The sequence below is a fragment of the Polypterus senegalus genome, chromosome 6 (assembly GCF_016835505.1).
Source record: "Polypterus senegalus isolate Bchr_013 chromosome 6, ASM1683550v1, whole genome shotgun sequence".
In the NCBI taxonomy this organism is placed as follows: Eukaryota; Metazoa; Chordata; class Cladistia; order Polypteriformes; family Polypteridae; genus Polypterus; species Polypterus senegalus.
The window spans coordinates 129,559,825-129,584,588 of NC_053159.1; the positions used below are offsets into that span (position 1 = coordinate 129,559,825).

General features: G+C 36.8%; 1 protein-coding gene across 1 annotated transcript in view; it reads left to right on the forward strand.

The window, feature by feature from the left end:
- Positions 1–672: 672 nt before the first annotated feature.
- The window catches only part of LOC120531608 (protein phosphatase Slingshot homolog 2-like), a 104,467-nt gene continuing 80,375 nt past the window's right edge, over positions 673–24,764 (forward strand). Inside the window, exon 1 of the mRNA XM_039757178.1 lies at positions 673–812. Within this exon, the coding sequence (XP_039613112.1) occupies positions 750–812 (63 nt within the window). The 5' untranslated portion in view covers positions 673–749. The remainder of the gene's footprint in view (positions 813–24,764) is intronic.

The following is a 24,764-nucleotide window of genomic DNA, read 5'->3' on the forward strand; positions in this document are numbered from 1 at the left end:
AAGGAATACCTTGGAAAGTAGATTCTGAAAACAGTTGGATGAATGAATCTGTTGTTTTTTAAAGCTTTTAGTACTGGTCCATGTCATTAACAATAATAGATGTAATAAACGTGCTTGGTGAGATATTTGAAATCATTGATCATAAAACGAAAAAGTAACTGTAAATTTAAGCCAAGAAAAGTATCTTTTGGGTCTCCTGATTCCGTCGATGCGCAGGCGTAATTGTGAACATTGCTAGCGTCAGTCTATCCATTTGCTAACCAGTTTAGTCTTTTTCAAGGTAATAGTGTCCAAAACGTAATTCTGGTGCATCTGACGGAATGCAGGAACAAAACCTGGCTGGCAACGGCAATGGTCCAGCCGCACTCACGCCCTCAACGTTCTCATTCAGGGCCATTTTAACGTTGCGAATTAACCCAACTGTAACTAATTATGATTATATTTCTTGAAAAGGATGGAAATATTACAGACATATCTGATGTCCACTTGCACTATAAAGTAAATTCTCTTGCGTGATAGGCATTATATACTGCAAAGTACAGCTTCACCAATTCACCAATTCTGCAGTTTTCCTGGTTTGGAAATAAAGGACAATGGCTTCGCAAGAGTTAAACCCAAGTTGACAGCTCAACAGTGCACGCATGCGCATTTAACACCCTGCGCTTCCCGGCTATGAGCTGGAAGTGAGCCGCGCGACAGAGAGGTTCGTCGCCGAAGATGATGCGCCTGCTATAGCGCGCTGCTCCTAAATGGCGTTAGTCACCGTACAGAGGTCTCCTACCCCCAGCGCCACTTCAAGCCCCAGCGTGTCGGTGAGTCCAGACGACTGGTTTCTTAATGTTTACTCCCTCTTCCATTTTTTTTTTATCTTTGGGTGGATTTCTCAGGGTTTGTATGTCTGTAAGGACTTTGCATAATAGTGTCCCGCCTTAGGTTTACTGCGCAGGCGCTTGACTGCGAGACCCTGGTCTGGTGATAAAATGTCTGATAGCAACTAAAATAATTTCGTTATCAGAATCTGAAGTGATGGAGTGGTAGAATAGCGTTTCAATAGTAAAAGCCGCGCTGGCTCCGTGAAGAGCGTTTCCGTTTCTACACAAATCGAAGCATTGTGGGTCCGGCAAATTACTGATGTACAGACTTGATTTTAAATGCAGTATCGATCTCTTAATCTTATAGAGTGCAGTGTTGCTCTTCAGCAAGCACTCAGTGTAATGCCTAAACTTGGTCATCAGTATGGTCTGATGGCAGAGGAGATGAGCTTGAAACCACACGTTTGAAGACTAAAATCACAGCTCTGTTTCATATCGTTTGTCCCCTGCGATCACATTAATCTACCAGAGCGTAAACTGTAAGACTCGTATCTGATATCTTATTGTGGCTCCTTTTAAAAATCGTTTTATAAAAGTTAATTTGGTTAATAACGATTGGCATGCTGCACTCCGTGTATCTCCGGATGTAGACTTTGCCAGTGTACGTGTAGAGCTTTGGTGTTTTTTCACTTTGATTCTCACAGTTTTCAAGGTATTTTACTGCTTTGCTAATTTTCAAACTGTTCAGCGTTGGGGTTTTCTTCTCGGGTCTTCACATTTGCCATCATCTTGAGTTTGCATCATTCTCACCTTGCATTTATCTGAATTCCAGTGCTCTATTCCAGGCCCTCTCACTTTCAGCATCACGAGTTGTCATTATTTTTGGCCTTCTGTGTAGAGTGGGTGTCTACATTTCTCTTCCCGTCTTTTCTGTAAAGCTTACTTGTAGCCACATTTACTATAATGACACACTAATTTGTTAAGTGAACCATTTATAATGTACACAATATTTAGGTACATTAGATATTTTTAACCAGTTTCATTTTAAAAGTATCCGTTGAAAGAGAGAACTCTTGAAATTTTTAATCCAAATTAACATAAATGCTGTGAAACAATATTAGCAGAGAATAAGAGTTGAATTCACAAAACTAACCACAGGAGCTGAATAAAGTGAACCCCCTTTTAAAGTTTTGACATTTATTTGACCACAAAGGTTTTTTCCCCAGAGCATAACATTAAAAACAGAGCAGCTTTGAATACCTGATCGCTACCTTTATCATGTACCATCTAGTATGTCTGTATACTAGATGATGATACAGAGACTGTTTAGTTAGGATTAAATACACAAAACTGTTTTTTTTTTTATAAAATGTATCAAGGATTCTTGTGGACAATAGTTGTTGCCATGTGTGTTGTCACTCTTTGTGTATCTATCAATCAATAAATGAGTGTTTTATTTTAACCAGTGAATTTGGACACATTTGTATCACTATGAATATGCATTATGCTCCATTTTCCCTTGGGTATGATACCAGCATGTTTCTTTTCTTTACAAAGACATACGGGATGTTCTTTATATATTGAGCAGCTACCTGCCATACTTGTATGAACCTTGATGCTCTGTTTCATCTTTTTCTTATATTGTCATTATGGGCAATCACTATTTTTGCATTCTGGGCCAGGTAGGAGAAGAACTTCTCCATGCCTCAACAGTGAGTCCTCACTTTGTTCCATCTCTTGACATTAGCTATTGAACTATATCTTGTACTTTGCTCCTCTTTCACTCTTTACTAATACTGACTCTTAAGTTTTTGTGACCACACATGTGATCTTGAACTCTCACCTTCCTTTACATTGCACTATCCATTTGAAAAGTGGATCCTTGATTTCATTGCACTCCCTCCTTTGATTGCAGTACCTGGTCCTCAATTGTATCAACTAATGTTATAGTCTGTTGACATGCATTTAATTTTAGTTGTGGCACATAACAATGATATTAAACATTCTGAATTTTTCAACCAACCTAGTTGCAGTAAGCACTCCAGTCACTTAATTTTCAATCAATGTAATTTGTAAGAGTGAACTGTGATATTAAATGTACTGATTTAAATTTTAATTGTATTTAAAACCATGGTGGTAATTCTTCTTTATTTAATACCATTTTGTATTGTTTTGCCAAGTATCTTGTGATGTTGCATTATAAAAGATAAATGGAAAATAAAAATGAAATTACCTTTTTAAACATTGTGCTGGCATTAAGACTTATTAAGGTTAGTCTCCTAGCTAATTATTGTTAGTGACTCTTGATAGGCTTGACCATAATGCAAGATGAAAAAGAAATGCATCAGTAGTTAAAAATAATTGTGAGAAAATAATGGGAGGATGTGGTTGTGGCATTTTTTTATCTTTCTGTCCAGATTAAATAAGTCTCATCTTGTCATCTCACTGCTGCTCTCTGACAGTGAGCAAATGGTGTGGACTAAGCCCTGTATTTGCTCAGTAACTTTAGAGGATGCTGCAGTATCATTTTCTATTTTTAAGAAACGGTTTTGTCCAAGAATGGAAGAAAACCTATTTATTTACACCTGGAATCTGCATTTTTTGTTTTTGAAAGGGACTGACAAGAAAGTAAACATTATCTTGAACATTAATGATGCATTATTACACTTAAGAGTGGGCCCATAGTACTTTGATTAGTGTTGCAGCCTTATAGCTCAGGGGACCCAGATTTAATTCCCAGCTTAGTTATGGTCTGTTTGGAATTTGAACTCTTTCCACGGCCCAAAGTTATGCATGCTATGTTAATCAATACTTTGAAATTGTCCTGGCTTTCCCCTAGTGTGGATGTTAGTATTAGTTTAGTTTTGGTTTCCTGTGATTCTTTAATGGACTAAGCAGGTTTACAAAACAGATGAAAGTATCCTATCTATCTATCTATCTATCTATCTATCTATCTATCTATCTATCTATCTATCTATCTATCTATCTATCTATCTATCTATCTATCTATCTATCTATCTATCTATCTATCTATCTATCTATCTATCTATCTATCTATCTATCTAATTTGGCTTTTAATGCATTTGTTACTGGCTGAGGAGCAAAGGGAACTTTAAGTGGAGTAGGAAATATCACAACATGAAGTAACATGACATTCTCAAACCCAATTAACCCAATGAAGTATATGTCTGGTTGTCAGAGCCAATCCTTGGAACACTGGGTGCAAAACTGCATTAGACTGGGGGGCAGTTGATGTTTAAATAAAGAGAATTAATCAGGTGTAGAAACAGATATTTAGTTCCCAGTTTAGCAAGTAATATCCTGTTTAGTGAAATTATAACAATATACAAAATTACATTTTTTTTTGTCTCACATTTTCTCACATCCTGTCCATCAACAGTAACTACTGTCATATTTTCCATTATATAAATTCATGCTGATTGGCTAAATTCCCTTCCTCTGCTTTCCGTGTGATTAGGCATTCCCAAGAGTGAGACCCTTTCTTTAGATTTCATCTTCCTCCACTTCCATCCTGTTCTGTGACTGTTGTAAATAGTCATAGGAAATTGGCATCAAGCCCTAAAAGTTTGTTTTCCGATAAAACTGAAAATGAGTACTTCAAATGCTGTAAACTAGTCATCACCACAATCCTCTGTATTAAAAGAAGTAACAGGTGTAATAATTAATTTCAAACAATTTCTTGTTTTTGGGGTTTGGGGTAGTACTACACACAAGACTCATCAAAGGTAAAGCACACTGTTGCTTTGATGGTTTCTTTCTTAGTCTCTGTAAGTTTGTAGGAACCACATTCATTTAAAACACCTTTTTAGAAGTGGACTCAATGTGATGCTTCATATGTCGAAGTAATATACAGTATGTAAAGATGTTAGTATAGAGCAGTAACTGAATAAGCAAAAGGAACTACAGCCATGCTGGCAGGATTTAGGTAGCCTTTAAAACACCTTTAGTGCTTACATTGTACTCTGAACCCACTTTTATTAGTTTGTTGACCTTGAGAGTCTTCTTTCTTAGAGAAACAAAGTGTACAAATGTTTTAGTGTCTTATTCTGTAGTCTTCATTTCCTTTCAACTGCAACAATAATGTGTGAAAGGTTGTTGTGACAGAAAAGAAGTTTGCAGTGCTCTCTTAAAGCACAAGAAGAATTACTAGTTTGGAATTACAACCTGCTCCCTTTATGTGTGTTTTCTTCTTCTGTCTGAATGTGTTTTCCTCCACTCCAAAACTCTAAAGACACATTTTTGTTATGGGCTACTTGGTAACTCTAAAGTGGAGCCTTTTGCGTGTGTAGTAATGGATTGGTGCAACTTCCAGGGTTAATCATTAGCTTGAACTACATGCAGTTTAGAGAGGCAGTAGCTCAAAACGACCCAGGGTTTAGGAAATGAATGGAAGTTTTGTTGAGAGAAGGCATACAAGATACACATATAAAAATAAATTAATTATTTTTTTAACAGATTCAGAGCATGCTCGTGTCGTTTTGCATATTTTATTGCAATTCATAAAGTTGTCAGTATTTTCTGTAAGACGCATATGCGTGCTGATCGGTTTATGATGCGCTTCAATTTTAACAATTAAGATAAGCGCATAATAAAGGGAACAAACGGGTAGTTTAGACGGCCTCATACGGGAATCGGCAACCACATTTTAGCAGGTGGTTGTCTGCAGCAACTTCCTGTTAGTACTTCTTTGTTTTTAATCATTTATTTTTAGTGGTTACTGTACGATTTTAGCGATCACTTCATGTGATTCCGTGCCGAGGTTCACTTCACTTTCGCACAATTATCGTCTCTGCTTTTTCGATGGGAGGCCGCTCTGCCAGCCTCGGGCTGCCGTAGCAACGCGTCCCCGAGACAATGTGTCTTTTTGCTTGCTGCGAGATTTCGGTGTATGACGATTACATTCTTGCTTTTTTGGAATATGTAGATTACCTAAAATATCGTTTCCCCTTTTATGCATTTTTTTTTCCATAAACGGTACAATGAATTGCGTTTTGCATATAGATTTAAACATTAATTTGCCTAAAGGTAGTTAACTTGTTCAGCAGGAAAATCGTGCAAAAAATAAGCTTTACTTTATTTAAGGATTTTTCCCATGTATGCATTTTTTCCATAAATGGTGCAATGAATTGCATTTTGTGTATATATTTAAGCTTACATTTTGCCTAAAGGCAGGGAACTTGTTCAGCTGGAAAATCGTTAAAAAAATAAGTTAAAATTTGTACGGAAGGGAGCAGTTATCCATTAAACAATGAAAAGTGCTCAGATTTCATTCCTTTCATTACCCTTATTTTTGTTTTGTGATTAAAAAAAACTGTGTGATCTAATACCATAACAGCGAAAATAGAATACTGTATTGACAATTCAGCTCCAGTTTTTCAGATGGGTTAATCCTTTTTCTTGCTTCGTCCTTCACCACTGGTCTATTTCATGGACTGGATTCCGCCTATGCATCCTTCTAATTTTTGGGATGTCCAAAATTTGCCAGAATATTCAAGCGCTGATTGGACAGCACAGACATACTAATTGGATGTCCCATGTGGGAAGATCCAGATTTTCAGTGGTATCATTTAAGTGAGGTGAATTTCATTCAGCAAACTGAATTTAATCAATAAATTAATATTGGGTGGGTTGAGAAAAACAGAGAGGAGGTAAATGGCTTAAAAAAATTGGCATCTGATCTGCTCCCTAATGGTGACCGTTTATTCTTATATTCTGTATATGCTGTCATCATGCTGTGTTCCTGAAGATTTCACTGCTCAGAGTGGTCACATGTTGGTTGATGGGTATTTTTAATTTGTACTTGTATGTGTGCACCTTGGTGACTTGCTAATGCTGCATCCAGGATTTCATACTAATAATTGCATAAAAGTAGGTCCCTTTTATAGAGATAATCTAGTTTACTATTATCTTCTGGTTTCACATCTACATTGTGGATCATTGATAGATACTGTATTTGACATTTATAAAAGTTATAGCTGTTAGTTTGAATCACTCATATGTCTTCTTGTGGCCGAGATTAATATCTGGTTATTTAGTGCATGTTTCTTACATTTTTAAGAGACAGTCCCGTTGTGTAGAAGACTTTGTCCTTTATGATGGTGGCAGATTCAGTTCATTTTGAGCAGCTGTTGCTGTAAGTTTTTGCTCTAACCAGTTTCTTGCTTAGTAGTTAATTCTTGCAATTAGTTTAATTACATTACTTGTTAAGGCTCTCATTCTACTACATCAGACATTTTTAAAATTGTAGCCTTTCCTTTTGTGGAAAATGTTTCGAGGACTGGAGCAGATCAGCATTCTTCACTTCCATTTATTTCAAGCTGCTTCTTATAAACAGATTTTTTAAGATGAACACATAAATTTGCACAATTAGATGGTTAGCATTGTTTTTATTTTTTACATCTTATTCTTGGCTTTAGGCTGGTTAAAAAGAAAATAATGTGTATTTTTATTTACATCGTTATTATTGTTTTTTTGTTATTTCAGTAGCCTCTTACTAATATCTGTTTTCATCTTTTAAATGTATTAATAGCAAATGATATTGTCATTTTGTGTGTAAAACATTGAGCTAAGTTCTGTGTATATAATGTTTATAAACTGTAAATAAAATTTATATTTACCATTATTAGACATTACCACTGCTTAAGAGTAAAATAAGCAATGGTGAATTATGTTATTTAATAAGTGAGTGAACAAAAAGTAAACCAAATAGTGTATTTAATTTTAGCAACAGTGATTGAATTCTAATTATGATATTAGTTGGAATAAAAACCTGCAGTAAATTTGGCACTCTCGGAGCTGGTGTACAAGGTGTAGAGCGTTAGTGTGGGCTGTGGTGTACATTGTAGCTTAATACAAGCACACTACATACAAACCGGATGCAAAATCCTTGGTAATTTATCAAAATTATTATTGAATAAAAATATGTATTAAGGCAGAAGCAGAAATCACACCATATCCTCATCTTTCTGTGGTTTATGTTTCAGCTCGTCAACAAAATTATTTTCAGTTTAAAAAAAAAAAACTAACTAAATATATCTCATAAAATTCAATAAAGTTTTATGTTTCTTAATCTCCCCAGGAACCAGAACTGGATAGGTATGTTAACAAATGTATGGGTGTTTTTTAAACATCGCCTTAGTTGGTACTTAAGTCTGATCACCTCCATGTAAAATACTGTGTAGAAAATTTAATTGTTTATTTTTTAATGACTTCTGTTTCCACTTGGTGTTTAGGTAACTTCGTATTCTTGTTATAGATGTACACATTGGTCTTTAAACTGTTTAGGTTAGATTTCCATTAGTTTCTAATTTTGCTTAAGGTGGTTGTTACCATTTATACTCTGGATTTGATGTTCATTATGCTCAAGGTTAATGTACCTCTGTTGATGTTAAGGTATGAAAATGATTAACTTTGCTTCTGTAGCATTCCTTTGATTATTGTTTGGTGTACTCTAAAGATAAGAGGGAAACATTTGGTGGAAATAAAGTTTAGGCTGAAGCAACTAGATTTCTGGAAAAGTCAGTATAGTGAAATTGTTTATTCACTGTGATATCAATGTGTTAATGAGAAGTGTAATTTTGGTTTTTATGTAACAAAGCATTTTCATTTTATAAGTCACTTAGATTGTGTACTCATCTCTTTTACTTCCATGTGGTGTACAGGGAATTATGGTATTCTCTATAAGTATGACTGCAGAGGGTCTGACCATAAATGCTGCATCCACATTTTAATCGACTACCTGGATTAATTTTGTTTTGTCACATATGACAGTGAAGTTTGATATGAAACATGCAATTTATAAGAATTGTGATAGGAAAATGAAGAACTCCCACAGCACTACAAATATAAAAGTTCATCTCACATGGCATCACTGAAAACTAATTTTAGACAGTGTATTGATGTTATTTTCTAACTCACTTAATCTAGACCAGGGTCACGGGGGTGCTGGAACCTATCCCAGCAGGCACAGGGCGCAATGCAGGAACAAACCCTGGACAGGGTGCCAATCCATTGCAGGACGAGTGTATGGATGCATTTCATGTATTTTAATTGAATATTCTCCATCATGTAGACAATTCCGATATTTTAGTTAGTTTTTCAAAAAATAAATGTAAAAAATGTGATAAAAATTTTTAAAAATGTATCTTATTAGAGGTAACAGATTTGACACAATTTTGCTCCAGGGTTACAGTTTGAACTTTAATTTTAGTAACATGAAAATAGGGGTACAAGTTGCGATGTAGCTCCAATTGCAGTAACAATACATGAGATATCAATAAATGTAAAAACAAAAACCTTATGATTACATTATGACCCAGATATCGTGATACAGTGGTGTGCAAAAGTATTCAATCTCCTTGAAAGTCATCATGATTTTTTGTATAACAAAAGATTTGTAGAAATATTTATACTTTCAGTATTTTTAATGTTAACTCTTATACTAAACAGTACATTTCCAAAGTCAAAATAAACTATTTTCTGTAGATATCTAACTGAAGAAGAAAAACTTCAAAAGTTAGTGTTTGCATAAATATTTAAACCTCTTTGATCTAGAAGCTCCAGGTTTATACAAATGACACAAGATGGCAGCCATTTGACCATAATTAAACATAATTAGGTACTACTTGTGAGTCCTTCATATGTCTGGATATAAAAAACACCCTTTATAAGGGCCGTAGTCTTTGTTGTATATATAATCACTGCAATAATGAAGACAAAGGAGCATTTGGCTGATGTTATAAACAAAGTTATTGAAATGCACAAGGCCGGAAATGGCTGCAAAATATCGAAGAGTTTGAATGTCCTGTTAAGCACTGTTGGATTCATCAGAAAGTGTAAGGTTAAACACAGCAGAAGAACAGGACGTCGCTCAAAAGTAAACATCAGAGCAAGACGTGGACTGGTGAGAGAGTCCTCTAAAAATTCATCTGTCTCTTCTAAAAAGTTTGCAGTGCTCTTCGGCTGAAACTAGAGTGAAGGTGCATGGGTAACAAGAAAGAAGCCCTTCTTTAAGAAGGTCCACATAAAAGCATGTATGACATTTGCTACATAGCATGAGGAAACCCAGTTAAGATGTGGGAGAAGGTTTTAAGGTCAAATAAGCCCAAAATCGAACCTTTTGGCTAGACTTCAAAGTAGGATGTGTTGCATAAAACTAACACTGCCCATACCTCAAGAAACACAACACCTACAGTGAAATGTGGTGGTGGGAGCATCATGCCATAGAAATGCTTTTCATGTGCTGGGACTGGGAATCTTGTCAGAGTTGAAACGGCAATAGATGGACACAAATACTGCACAATATTGCAGGAGAATGTGTTCCAGTCTGTTACGAATTTACAGCTCATGAGCAAATTCATCTCTCAGCATGATAATGACCCTAATCTTAAGGTCAAATTGACACTGGAATGGCTCAAAAACAGAAAGGTGAATGTTTTGGAATGGCAAAGTCAAAGCCCTAAGCTTAACCCTATTGAGAATCTGTGGCGCTATTTGAAAATTGCTGTTCAAAGGTGCCGTTCCACCAACCTACAGGATCTCTATAAATTCCGAACAATATGCAAAATTGGTACATACTTACCCGAAAAGAATTGAGGCTGTTATTGCAGCAAAAGGGTTCTTGACAAAGTATTAATGTGTAGGGCTTCAATGCTTATGCAAACACTAACTTCTTCTAACTTTTCCTTCTCCAGTTAAATATCTGCAGAAAATGGTTTATTTTGATTTTGGAGATGTATTGTTACATCATAAGAGTTCACATTAAAAATACTGAATGGATAAATATGTGTGGGAAAATCTTTTGTCATGCAGAAAGTTATCATGACTTTCAATGGGGTTGAATACATCTGCACACCACTGTATCATATTATGGTGTCAATGGCAATTCCAACCTATAAAAAATTACATTCAGATTCCTTGTAGAAGAAGTAATAAGTGTAATGAGTATATTCAGGATATTGCATGACGAAATTATGATTCAATGTAGGTTGGTAAAAGTTTGTCAATAAAGATCATATGTAGTGGAGCTTTTCATTCTGTATAGTTTAATTATATGTAATGAAAAGATATAAAACCACCAGCCACACCCTTTCTGTTTGTTCTTTTTGTTGTTTGGTATCTAAGACGCTACTTATTCTGTCACAGAGACCTTTACAAGACCTTCCTTAGAATTGTTCATAAGTGTTTCTCCACTCCACTTGTCAAAGTTTCCAAGAGTTTCATTATTATGGGTGTTCCTCACTTCTTTAGTTTAGAATTTGTTCAAATAGATCAGTCAGTGCCTTTTTTACAAGTTCAAGTTTAGCTTCGAGCATCTCAGATTGAATACAGTTGATGCCCTGTGGATTTGTTATTCTGTCTGACATAATAGCTTCCATCCTCTGTGTTTTGAAGGATTTATCTTAATTTGTAGTGATGGAAGGTTTATTATGCCTTTCAAGGAAGTGGTAGGTGGGGATCTGTTAACAGTTTTAAAATGTTTGACCTATCATTTAGCTTCGGTTGACTCAGTGGCCTGTAGCTGCTAATTTCATATGTGACAAATACTTTCAATGGCTTTGTAAATATTTCTTATTTCCTTGTAGCTGCTGCCTTCTCAATACATCCTGCCTTATTTACAACTTAGTTTTAACTTGGTGAACTTGGAAAAGCTTCATTAAGTAATAAATCCGTTATCTGCTGTTACCCTCTTCTTTAGTACTTTAAGTGTACTGTAGATGAATGTTTTATTTTGCTTTTGACGTGTAGATTTAGGGGATTGTTTCGTCTCAGCTCTCTTTTCAATGGCTTTTCACGTGTAGTCAGTTAACCATTGTTTGGAGGTTTCATTTTGATACCTATTACCCTTTCTGTAGTTTCATTATGTGATTTTTTTTTTTTTTTATGTTCCACAGGGCTGTTTGATCATGGTTTTCATTTCTTGTTTCTAAGCTTTATATACTATTTTACATCAGTTCCTGAGCTACAAAGAAATGTTTTGTTTTACTTGTTTCAGTGGTATACATTTGTACCTCTGTATTTTCTTGACTTATGTTAATTATGAAATATTTAATTAGTTAGGTGTTGATTTCTTTTGTTTGTTGAAATTAAAATGCCAATTTTAGCTTATGTTTGGGTTTAAAGAGTGTAACAGTTACTTCCATCCATCCATTTTCTAACCCGCTGAATCCGAATACAGGGTCACGGGGGTCTGCTGGAGCCAATCCCAGCCAACACATGGCACAAGGCAGGAACCAATCCTGGGCAGGTTGCCAACCCACCACAGGACACACACAAACACACCCACACACCAAGGCCAATTTAGAATCCTGCATGTCTTTGGATTGTGGGAGGAAACTGGAGCGCCCGAAGGAAACCCACGCAGACACGGGGAGGACATGCAAACCCCATGCAGGGAGGACCCAGGAAGCGAACCGGGTCTCCTAACTGCGAGGCGGCAGCGCTACCACTGTGCCACCGTGCCGCCCGTAACAGTTACTTAGTTGAAGTTATTTAGCTTCTCACCATTTTAATTTATGTTCCCCCATCCAATTCCCATTTTTGTGATTGTATTTGGTATTTATCAATTAAACAATTTGGTAAGCATTCCCCAGTGGCATGTCTTCTTCTGGAACTAAGTAAAAGGGTGTTTTTCAGGGGATTGTAGCAGAAATCCTTAGATTTAATCTACACATTTTTAGCTGGAACACAGTATTGTTAGTTTGCAAATATACATTTGAAATGTTATTGAGTCTTTTGTTAATTGCATTCTACTTTGTGAGAGATATAAAAGTGAAAGTAATGACTACTCCCTCCAAATACTGAGCTGTCTGTTCTTGAACAGTATAAACTTATGTATCTCTTGTGTTTTCGTCCTTCCTGTGGCTGCATGGTAACTTTATTTCATTTTTTAAGATTATGATTTGGTACTGTTTCCTCTCTTGACTAGTCTGATCTGTCTTGGAATATACAATACATGATCCACATACTAAATCTACATGTTTTGACCAAGGAGGTCTCTCATCATGTTTACAGCTTTGACTGACTTTGAATGGTAGATAATAATTATGTTAGTTACAGTATTGTGCATACTGACCCACTAGGAGATTTTAGGCTATATTTAGAATAAAGGGTTCTTAACCTTTTTTAATCTGAGGACTCAAATAAGAAAATCAGTACTGTAATGTAACCCCAAAAGAGGATTATTATTATAACAACAGCAGAGTCCTAAAGGGGCACATAACTCTGACCATATAATAAACTAAAACAAAGGTTTTTGTTTCCTTTTAAACATATTTCTCATATGACTATTGCTAAAAGAGAAAAGTGGGAAACAAATGTAATGTTTACACAATACTCCATCTATCCATTTTCCAAAGCAACTTACCCTGGACTTGGCAACAGTCTATCACAAGGTGAACACACACAAAAACTCCCTTCACATCATGGCCTATTTACCAATGGCAACCCACCTCACTTGCTTTTTTTTGGACTGTGGGTGGAAAAAAGAACACCTGGAGGAAACCCACTTACACACAGGGAGAACTTGCAGGCAGCACCTGAGGTTTAAAACTAAAACAATTAATATCACTCAAACAGGAAATAGACATATGAGGCACATTACTGCCAGATGAAATGCTCGGTAAAGCTGGGAGATGTACGTAAATTCTTTGGGTGTGGGACAAGGATGTGTTGATTGTGAAAAGGATAGTATTGAAGATCATTTAACTTAGTCACTTGACTCATTGTCCCAATTAAGGAACTAAGTAGTTTAAAAATTAATTAATCAATACACTTTATTTACTATGTCTTAAAATACTCTCTTTTTTTAAATAAAGTTTTTCCATTAACAATATTTTTTTCTGAATGAGTTCGGAAATAGTTTAACATTCCCCCAGTTACATTTAACAATTTAATTCACTGAGTAAAGCATAAAATGATAAATTGTAAACAAAAAACCCCCCTGCATTATTTGTATTTTATATATGTGATAGAATAAATCTTGCTGAAGATTTTCACAAACAGTCCAGCTTGAAATCTTTAACTCTGCTAACTGACATCATTCTGAATGCTTACAGCCTGTCTCACACCTTTGATATTTTCTAATATTCTTTCCATTTTCAGGCCAACAAATTCATCTTAGCAATACTAGCAATTAATGGCCATTTATTGAGCTACTTTTAAATAGTCAAGAATTCTTCTTTACCAAGGCATGTTAAACTTAATACAGATATAGATTCAATATATGCCATAATGGTGAACATATGATGAGGCACCAAGAGCTTGTTCATGTCCAATGAAACTGCATTTAGCGTGCAATACTGCCATCACACCATTGGTACTCCTACCCAATTCACTTACCCTTCATAACACCCAGAAAATCATCACTTTTTTGTTACTGACCTGTTTTTTCATTTTGACATTTGAGTTTAGGGCCACTGTCTCTTCACATTGCATGTCTGTCTGTCATTTCCTTCTCTCTTTTCCTTTTCTTATATGTGTCTTTGCTGTCAGTAATAATAATAATAATAATAATGTTATTATTATTATTATTATTTCAAGGAGCCTTTGTAAACACCCAAGGACACTGTATAAACAATGCAATCGTAAAGCTAACAGTAAGCAAACATGCATGTAAACATACACACATTATGTGTATATATGTGTATATGTGTATATATATGTGTATATAATATATATATATATATATAAAATTGAAAATAAACAAACCAAATAAGAATACAGTCTAAGGACATGTAGTGTAAGCTAATCTAAATTGGTGAGTCTTAAAACAGGATTTGAAAATGGATAGGGAATCAATATCCCAAATGTTTTGTGATAGTGAGTTCTAGAGATGAGGAGCACTATGACTAAATGCCCTGGAATCCATGGTCATCAGGTGTGGAGGGATGGGTGATGAGGAGACCAGACCAGATATGGAGGATGTAAGACTGTGGTTGGGGGTATAAACATATATGAGGTCATAGAGGTATAATGGAGCAAGGTTATGAAGTGCTTTGAAGGTAAGTAAAAGGATTTTAAAATCAATGTGAAATTTTATCGGAAGCCAATGAAGCTGCTTAAGAATGGACTAATATATTGTATGGAAGAGGTCTGAGTTATAATACGGGCAGCAGAGTTCTGAACAAGCTGGAGTTTATGGGGAAGTTTATGCAGGAGACCAAAGAGAAGAGAATTACAATAACCAATGCGGGATGTGACTAAAGCGTATTAAGGATAGTGCTGCTATTTAATGTGAATGAGGGTCACAGGTGTGCAATGCTATTTAGTATTCTCAGACTGATTGTTTAATAGGTTGTGAGGTGGGAGGTGGGAAATACTGATTACATTTTCATGCCACAGAAATGAAAGCTCTCAGTGATACATTAACAGCTTGTTTCACATACTACTACAATAGACACAGAATATTGTATACACAAAATGTACACTTGGATGAACTTAGCAGTTTTACTACACAATTGAGTGGTCACCCACCATAAACAAGTCTGTGACCTAATTTGGGTTGTGGCCCATAGTTTAAGAAACATTGATTTAGAGTCTTTTAAAATGTAAATTGGCCTTTTATTACTTTAACTGCTTTTCCCATGTAGGAATGATCACTACATGGTCTTTTCTTGTGTCTTTTTATGGTTTGATAAAAATGTCTGTCTGTATCAGATTCTTGAGGCAGCGCGTGATTTGACTGAGAGATCTCATGGCTTCTGTGTGATTGTGCTTGAGCCTGAATGCATGTTACAGTCACCTGATTTTTTTTTTTTTTCTTTCTTTCTTTAAATGGTTTGTCTGGTGACGCCATTAGCTATTGGTCTTTGTAGAGTTTAACATTATGGAGGAGTATGTCTGATTTCTGTGTTTAAGGCACTGAGAGTTTGACTGAGGCCATTGTTATAAAAGTGTTTTTGGTACCACATTAGCCATTGTTAACTCAAGCAAACAACGAGTTTGGTTTATTTCTTAGTAGTCCTGAGGAAGATAAGTTTTCTTATTTTTTAATAAAGAAGACTCATTGATGTTCAGAGGTAGAATCTGGATCTGTGGGAAAAAAAAGTTGATAAAGATTTTCAAATTAAGTGTTCTTGCTTATGCAGTTGTCTGGTAACAGTTGAAGTATTAGGAAAATTCAAGTTTTCTAGTGTATATTCCATTGAAACCTTGAATTGATATAATTTAAATTTTTCAAAAATTATCAGTTAAATAATTTTAAAGTGATTGTTTTATATATTTAAACACAATAAATGATGAGCATGATTAATGAGGATGTTGACAAAATGTTGCACTGTCAAATATTATCCCAGATGCATCCCACAATTCTTTATGAGTCTTGGAAAAAAATGAATGCGGAGAGTAAATTACTACAGGAATTGCAGAGAAAAGTGACTTATTGTAATACCTTTACTCCTAGTTGTGAATGAATCACATGCTTAGTCTGTATATAAAATATTCAGTAGATCTTCTTTCTTGATGTGCTATAGTGGTGAATTTTAAGATAATTTGTTATTCAGAACAGATTTAAGATTAAGCTTTCCCGATTATTTATTACACCAGCAAGACCAAGGAACTGGTGGTGGATTTTAGGAGGCCCAGGCCCCTTATGGACCCCATGATCATCAGAGGAGACTGTGTGCAGAGGGTACAGACCTATAAATACCTGGGAGTGCCGCTGGATGACAAATTGGACTGGACTGCCAATACTGATGCTCTGTGTAAGAAAGGACCGAGCCGACTATACTTTCTTAGAAGGTTGGCTTCCTTCAACATCTGCAATAAGATGCTGCAGATGTTCTACCAGACAGTTGTGGCGAGTGCCCTCTTCTACGCGGTGGTGTGCTGGGGAGGCAGCATAAAGATGAAGGACGCCTCACGCCTGGACAAACTTGTTAAGAAGCCAGGCTCTATTGTAGGAGTAAAGTTGGACAGTTTAACATCTGTAACAGAGCGACGGGCATTAAGCAAACTCCTGTCAATCATGAAGAATCCACTGCATCCACTGAACAGTGTCATCTCCAGGCAGAGGAATGCTTCAGTGACAGACTTTTGTCACTGTCCTGCTCCACTGACAGACTGAGGAGATCGTTCCTCCCCCACACTATGAGACTCTTCAGTTCCACCTGGGGGAGTAAATGCTAACATTACTCAAAGTTATTGTCTGTTTTTACATGCATTTTTTATTACTCTTTAATTTAACATTGTTTTTTGTATCAGTATACTGCTGCTAGATTATGTGAATTTCCCCTTGGGATTAATAAAGTATATCTATCTATCTATCTATCTATCTATCTATCTATCTATCTATCTATCTATCTATCTATCTATCTATCTATCTATCTATCTATTATAAAACTCTGTCTCACAATTTGTCTAAGAGTTTGCACTTCTATAATGTTAAAATTTTAATCTTAAAACCCACTTTTTCCTTTCTAATTTTAGGTCTGCTTTCTTTGCAGTACTATTGTAGTACTCTTCTTGCATGAATATTAGAGCTGCCATTTAAGTTTATTCATTTTTAAAATACAGTATATTGTCAGTATATTGTTTGTATAATAAAGTGTAGGCCCTACTATATTCATAGAGGCATCTGAAGTCCTGATGTTGAAGTAACACTGCACCACCCACCTCTACTTACCTTGGACAACAAACATGATTAAATAAACAAAAAAAAACAGGCTTACCTTAGAAATGAAGGCTTGGACCACAGATAAATAAAAGATAGAGCACAGTTTGCAATCAGCCGTTAGTTTTGTGTCTTAAATAGATTTTTCACAAGCAACTGCAGTCATGTCATTTAAATAAATGCTTAAAATACACATATCTCCAAACCTACTTTATTAAGTTTAGGGTGTAGATGGTGTGGAACTGGACCTGGACACAGACAGGCGGACATAGTTGTTTCACGCAACACACTCGTTTATTTACAATATTTACAGAGTAGTTCAGTGCACAAACCCAGTGCCTCCAGCACCGATCCCCCAAAGTCCAGGCCTCACAGTCACAAATTGCCTTTCTTCTGGCCGCCTCCATTCCTCTCCTCGAGCTCCGTCCTCTTCCACCCGACTCTTGCTAATGAACAGAGGGAGGCGGCCCCTTTGATCCCAACCCGGATGGGCTTCAGCTGCTTCCCGGCAACCCCCTGCACACCCGGAAGCCCTCCAGGTGTCCCCAGTCTTCTTCCCCCCAGCACTTCCTGGTGTGGCGGAAGTGTTGAGGTCCAGGGTTCTTCAGGCACCTGGGCACCGCCTGGTGGTGGCCATGGGCCCCTACAGGGTTGAGCTTCCATGCCCTCTACCCATGGCCCCCAACACAACCAGGGCGGTCGCCCCCTTGTGGTCTGGAGGAGGCACAAGCCCTCTTGCGGTCCTCCTGGGCATCCTGGCTGGGCTCCACCCCCAGCCGCATGCTACAATGGCTAAAACTCCTCATGGCAACCTCAGGTGTAAGGCATGAACCAACTATAGCTGGTGAACCTATACATTCTAGTGCCCACACATGCCTATTAATTTAGAGTCACCAGTTAGCCTAACATGTACATAGGAGAGAACATATAATTCCCCCTCCACACAGATGTCTGGCCCACACTTGCACTTGTAATTTTTATACAAAATTCTGGAGCTATGAGGCAGCAGTCCTTAACTCTAGGAAAGAAAACAATGTTATTCTGGTAGACTGGAATATAGTAGATGAATCCTTAAATACAGCTGAAAGTGCAGATATAACCCATACGAAGAAATATACAGTAAGATGAACCAGTTCTTATTTTAATCAAACAGTGTTCATTATAGGTTTGCAGGAGTTCATATTTCAATAAAAGAAATTATGTTATTTAAAGTTGAGAGAAACAATTTGAAATCAAGACTTGAAACGCAAGTGTGATTTTTGGCAAAGTCCCGTTGCACAGCTGCACTTGGGTCCTAATGCAGGTGGTTTGTCATGTGGTTGATGTAGCAATACGCTGTATCAGCACATGCTTCCAACCCCAGCCCCCCATTAATTACAGAGTATTATAGATGAAAATATATGAAAATCATTAAGTAATATGAAAACATTTTCAAACTCCCTTAATCCATTTCAGGGTTGTGGGAAGCTGGTGCCTGTCCCAGCAATAGTGGGCACACGGCAGGAAACACACTTAAACAGGGCTTAAGCCCAACACAAGACTGGTTATGTGTGTTTTGTAATTTAGAGGTTGCTGTGCAATATGCTGTATGGTATAATTCAGGCTTGTTGACAAAGTTGTGTGGACGTTTTTCAAAGAACAATATGTTTTCAAAATGTAGAAATTGTACAGAGAATTTTAAGTGTTGACATCATTCTTTAATAGGCTTCATTGTGAACCTTTTGTAGAAGTACTAATTTTCCATGCATGGCCCAGCAGATCCATGATTTTTTTTTATATATTATTTTATCAAATGCAGAAGTTATTTTGTTATACAAGCATTTCTAGCACCTAATAAATACAGTAAACTTGTGCCTGTTGGTCACTGTGACAGGGAAATCATTTATTAATCCAGTGATGTTTGTGTTGGAGTTGTCACATTTCATTTAGTTTATTCACTGTTTCTAGTCTTCTGATTTTATAACCAGTGATTTGGGCTCTGAGCATGGATATATTTAAAAAATCTCAGTTTAAATTATAGTGACTGATATAGAGCATGTAATTTGAACCCCAATGCTCAACAAATAATGCTCATTTACAGTCACATTGAATTAAATATTGTACAAGATAAGTTGTTGTGATTACATTAGTTTTTTGTGTTAATAAAATGTAACAATAAGTGATTTTTGAAGTATACTGTATGAAAAGAATAAAGGAATCTGCCCCACACAAAATTGATCACATATATACCAGTTGAGTATACATGTCTATAAGGGAATTAGGCTTATAAACCCCAGTGGAGCATTAATTATTGTTCTTATTGTTGGAATGTACCTACTAATTAGATATTAAATATCTTGAATTTCATTTTTTTGATCTTTTAATATAAATTAAAGACATATGCATTATACTTAAGAGTAAATCTGTGAATCCAACCATTTTTTTTTAAATCTTCTTTCCCACTACAAAGTTACAGATAGGAAGAGACTATTCTGTTAGTTGTGAAAGTTACCTGGGCACAGACAGGCAGACATGTTGTAATCCACCACCACACGTTTATTTACAAGTACTATTTACAGAGTCAGTGCACACAAACCCCTGTACCCCAAAGTCCTGGCCTCTCAATGCCCTCTTCTTCGGGCCGCCTCCACACTCTCTTCTTCTGCCTTGTCCTGCCTCCACCCGACTCCAGCCTCGAATGAAGGGAGGCGGCCCCTTTTATTAGCACCTGGATGTGCTCCAGGTGGGTTCCGGCAATCACCCGCCGACATGCCCCTGTGTGGTGGAAGTGCCGGCTGTACTCCCGGAAGCTCTTCGGGTGTCCCTGCTTCTCTTCCCCACACTTCCTGGTGTGGCGGAAGTGCTGAGGTCCAGGGTTCCCAAGGCATTGGGGCGCCCCCTGGCGGTGACCACGGCCCCTACAGGGTTGGGCTTCCAAGCCCTCTACCTGTGGCCCCCAAAGCAACCAGGGTGGTGGCCCCCACGTGATCCAAGGCGGGCGCACACCCTCTTCCGGTCCTTCATGGCGTCCCGGCCGGGTTGTCGCCCCTGGCATCCCTGACATAGTATTAAGCGTAAGACAGGAATGAACACTAAATATCACAAGACACACTCATGGACACATCACTTTTGTTGAAATTAGGCCAACACTGTTCGCATTGTGAAGGCGGTGCGGCTGGGGTGGATCATCTTTTCTTGCTGCTGGCGAGCTGCCTGTTATGTTTGTTGTGCTGCGTGTCGATCATTTAAAAGCCTGCCCTTTTGCCACTTCGTGTCTCTGCCTCTCGTGTTGTAATGGGGGTTTCGGGGGTTGGGGTTAGGGATGAACGAACACTAAGGAGAAGCACTTGGATCATCTGCTGGCTTGCTGCTGCTGGCGACCTGCGTGTTCTGCTTGTTGCTTCTCGTTGTTTTAAGAGCAAGTGCCTCTGCCAAAAGCATTCCAACAACTGCTAGGCTAGATGTCCGTGAACTTGTTTTAAATGTTGTCTCACGGACCGTCAAATCGTCTTCCGAGAAGATCACGTCTCGTCTCCCTAATTTTCCTCCCAAGATTTTTTTATAATAAAGAGATGTGTTTTCTGATTATTGTATTGAGTGGAAAAAGTATAATTGTTTAGTTATTTCTTTCTGTAAGCTCTGGCATTTCCTTTTCATTTTTTCATTACAAAAAATAAAAGTTATACATTGGAAATGTCTGTACAACTAATAAAAATAAACCTACACTGTATAAGCCGTGCCTTACTGTGTGCTCCTAAGTAAAGCCTCTTCACTGTGAAAACATATCTGTAAAGAGCCTCTTTAGGTAAAGATATCAGCCAAGCATTCAGGAGTAAAAATAGTAGAGAGAACAGTGAGCACTGTCTAATTTATGATGTTGCTATAAGTTCTTCAATTACTGCATTCTTTCAAATATTCAAATTATATTATTATAAACATATAAATAATGCATATCATTATAGTGTTGCTATGGTGCCTCGGCAGGGATAATATCTAGTGGTAACATGCAGCCCAGACTGGTCACACGTCACTGGGTATTGGAGCCATCCTGCATATGAGCTATAATATCAGACCCATCTAACTTTAAATGCCATTCGGCAAATTTCAAGTGGGCTGTCATATGTTCCTTAATTAAGAGTGGCTTTTCTCTAGCCACCCTACCATAAATACTTTAATTGATGGAGTCCTGCTGACATGATTGTCATTCTGATAGGTTCTTTCATCTCAACAGATGACTTCTGAATCTCTGCTAGAGTGACCATTGGGTTCTTGGTCACCTCCCTGACCAAGGCTGTTCTTGCCTTTTTGTTCAGTTTAGAAAGACTGCCAACCCTAAGAAGAGTCCTGGTTTTTCCAAACCTCTTCCATTTCACAGTTATTGAGGTCACTGTGCTAAAGAGAACACCCAAAGCTTTGAAAATAGTTACATACCCTTGCTCTGATCTATGCTTCATCACAGTTTTATCAGAGAGATCCCTGAACGTCATGGCCTGAGTTTTGTCCTGACATACATTTTGAATTGTGCTACTTTATATACACAGGTTTATGCCTTTCAAAATCATATCCAGTCAATTTAGCCTGCCACATGTGGACTCTAATCAGGTTCTGGCCACACCTCATGGATAATTAAAGCAAGCAAGCTGCATCTGACCACAATTTGGAGTGACACTGCAAAGAGCCTATATATATATATATATATATATATATATATATATATATATAAATGAGAGATTTCATTTTTTGATTTTAATAAGTTTGCAGACCTTTAAAAGCACATTTTCACTTTATTGTTATGGGTAATTGCAGATTGATGGGCAGAAAATGGCAAATGTATCCATTTAAAAATTAAATCTACCAAATAAAGTGTGGAAAAAGTGAAGGGGTCCATATATAAAGAGTATTATTCTATTATTCATTGTACAGTATATTAAATAAGAAAGTGCATTGGAAAGTATATTGCAAGCAGAAGTACTGTGCTTTTTATAATGTTGTATTAATTTAACAGCTAGTATCTTCTTTTTTCCTTCTTTGCTAGTCTATAGTGGCACATTCGAACATTCAACAGTAATTTTGAGAAGAAGAGCTTGGGTGATCAAATCAGCCTGACAAAGGGGCCTAAATTTGGAACATCTGATGAGCTGAAGTTAAATTACACCAGTTAAAATGTCAACTGGTTTATTGTTACAGTTTGCGATGCAAACACAAATTGTATCTGTATGTTTGAGAAAATTAAAATGTTGTTGTTATTTTTAATGCCTACATGTTTTAATTTTAAAGCCATTTAAAAATCTGCTTCCCTGATTTTTGCATAGTGATAGCCCTGCTGAGCCTGATGGTGATTGGTTGCAGCAGTGTCGTCTATGTGGAGTAGCACTGTTGCCATAGATACATGCCAGTATATTGAAAATGCATCAGTGGCTTGGGGTCACTGGTGGTCCTAGTCTATTGCTTACTGACAGGCAACATCTGCCACTGAAGGGGTTTGTGTCTGTGTGCATCTTGAACGGAGCCAGTACACACAAATCATTGTGCTAAACAGAGGGTTATGCATGCTGGAAGCCTTCGGCAGCTGTCAGGAACAGAATGTTTTTCTGCCTCTCTCTCTCTCGCTCTTGGTTTCTCTGGGGAGTGACAGAATTCAATTTTTTTATCCATGATACAGAATTGAATTCTCCTTTTTATCTTTATCAATAGGAAATCAATATTAATATCCGGTAAAACATATCCTTTTAGTTTACTCAGTGAAGAGGTAATGCCTCAGCCACCATAAATTTATTAATGGGGAATTCTGCTTAATCACACTATTCATTTATGAAATAAGCTTTATGAATACTCTAAATAATAGGAATTCTTATTTTTATCTAAAATGCATCCTAATAATAGATAACAAATATCTGATTAAAAACTGCATGAAAAATTACACTTTGAATACAGTACTTATACATAATGTACCTATTTTACACTCTGTGTTTGTTTGGAACAAAATATACATATCATCGGATTTGGTAACTGGAGATGTCTGATGTAGCAGTAATGGCTTAAAGCAGACATTTCCTGTACCTGTTGATCAGTGCTGCACATTTGGAGGGTATTTTGATCCCTGTCACTTTATAGAACTGCATCATCTTGGTCTGTTTTTCACAAATTCCTCAGTTCAAGTCATGTTGTAACATTTTATTTAGGTTAAGGTCATTACAAAAACATCATGTTTAGTTCACTTTAATAATTCTGTTGACAACTATAGTTTATTATAGTTGTGCTGCATGGCCTTAACTCTATTGAGTTACAGGTCACAACTGAAACATCCAGGACTCATTGTTCCCCTAGTGATTACAGGAACCCAAGGCAACATTGCTGCCCCATACCATTATATTTCCAACGCTACACTTCATATTTGTGATGAGGTTCTTAGTTAAAGTGTACTGTTTTCATTTTCTAGAAATATAATGTGACTCAATTTTTGTGTAAAAATACTCAACTTTGGTTTCTTTGTTGCACACGATAGTCTTCTGGATTATTCAGGTTGTCTATACCAAACTCAAAATGGATGGCAAGGTTCTTTATGGAGAGCAGTGGTTTAATTTAATTTGCTTATTCATATTTTTCTATCCTTGTTATTCCAAAATAGGTTCATTGGGGTTGCAATTAGTGGAATAAGAATGTTATCCTAAAATGAATACCACTTTTTGTCTGACTGAGGGAGGGTTGATATAGGCCAAAATATAGGCTAGACGACATTTGGAATGATCTCATATTACCTTCCTAAACCTTCCTACTTTTACATTCAGAATTGATCCTGATTGTGTCAGTGTCTCTAAATGTGTCTTCTGGTGCATGTTCCTGTCATTTGTAACTCATCTAAGTTATTTTCTGATTGCAGCATTTAGATTCAAACTTTATCTTGCTTGGGGAAAGAGATAAATACAATTTAGCTTAACTTTTAATGCTGTTAAATTTGAACAAACAGCAAGGAGCTCAGGCACCTCATCAACATCATGAAATGCATCTTTTTGATAGCAGTAACTAGGGCAAGATTTTTGTCTGAATACACACTTTATCTCTTAAACTGTATCCAGGTGGCTAGGCTTGGAGAAATGGTCAAAAACCTGGATGGTTCAAAGCCTTCAGTACTCAGATGTTAAACCATTGACGACACAATACATTGCTACAAGAAGCTGTTGTAGCTCATACCCTTTTATTTATTTATTGAAATATTATTTTAAAAATTTGACCAATAAGTGATACACCATTTTTCTTAGTCTAGAATATTCTGGCAGTTTCTAGATCTACAGCTGTCATTTTTTTTAATAACTTCTTTCTCTCTCTTTACATTTCAGTAGGAA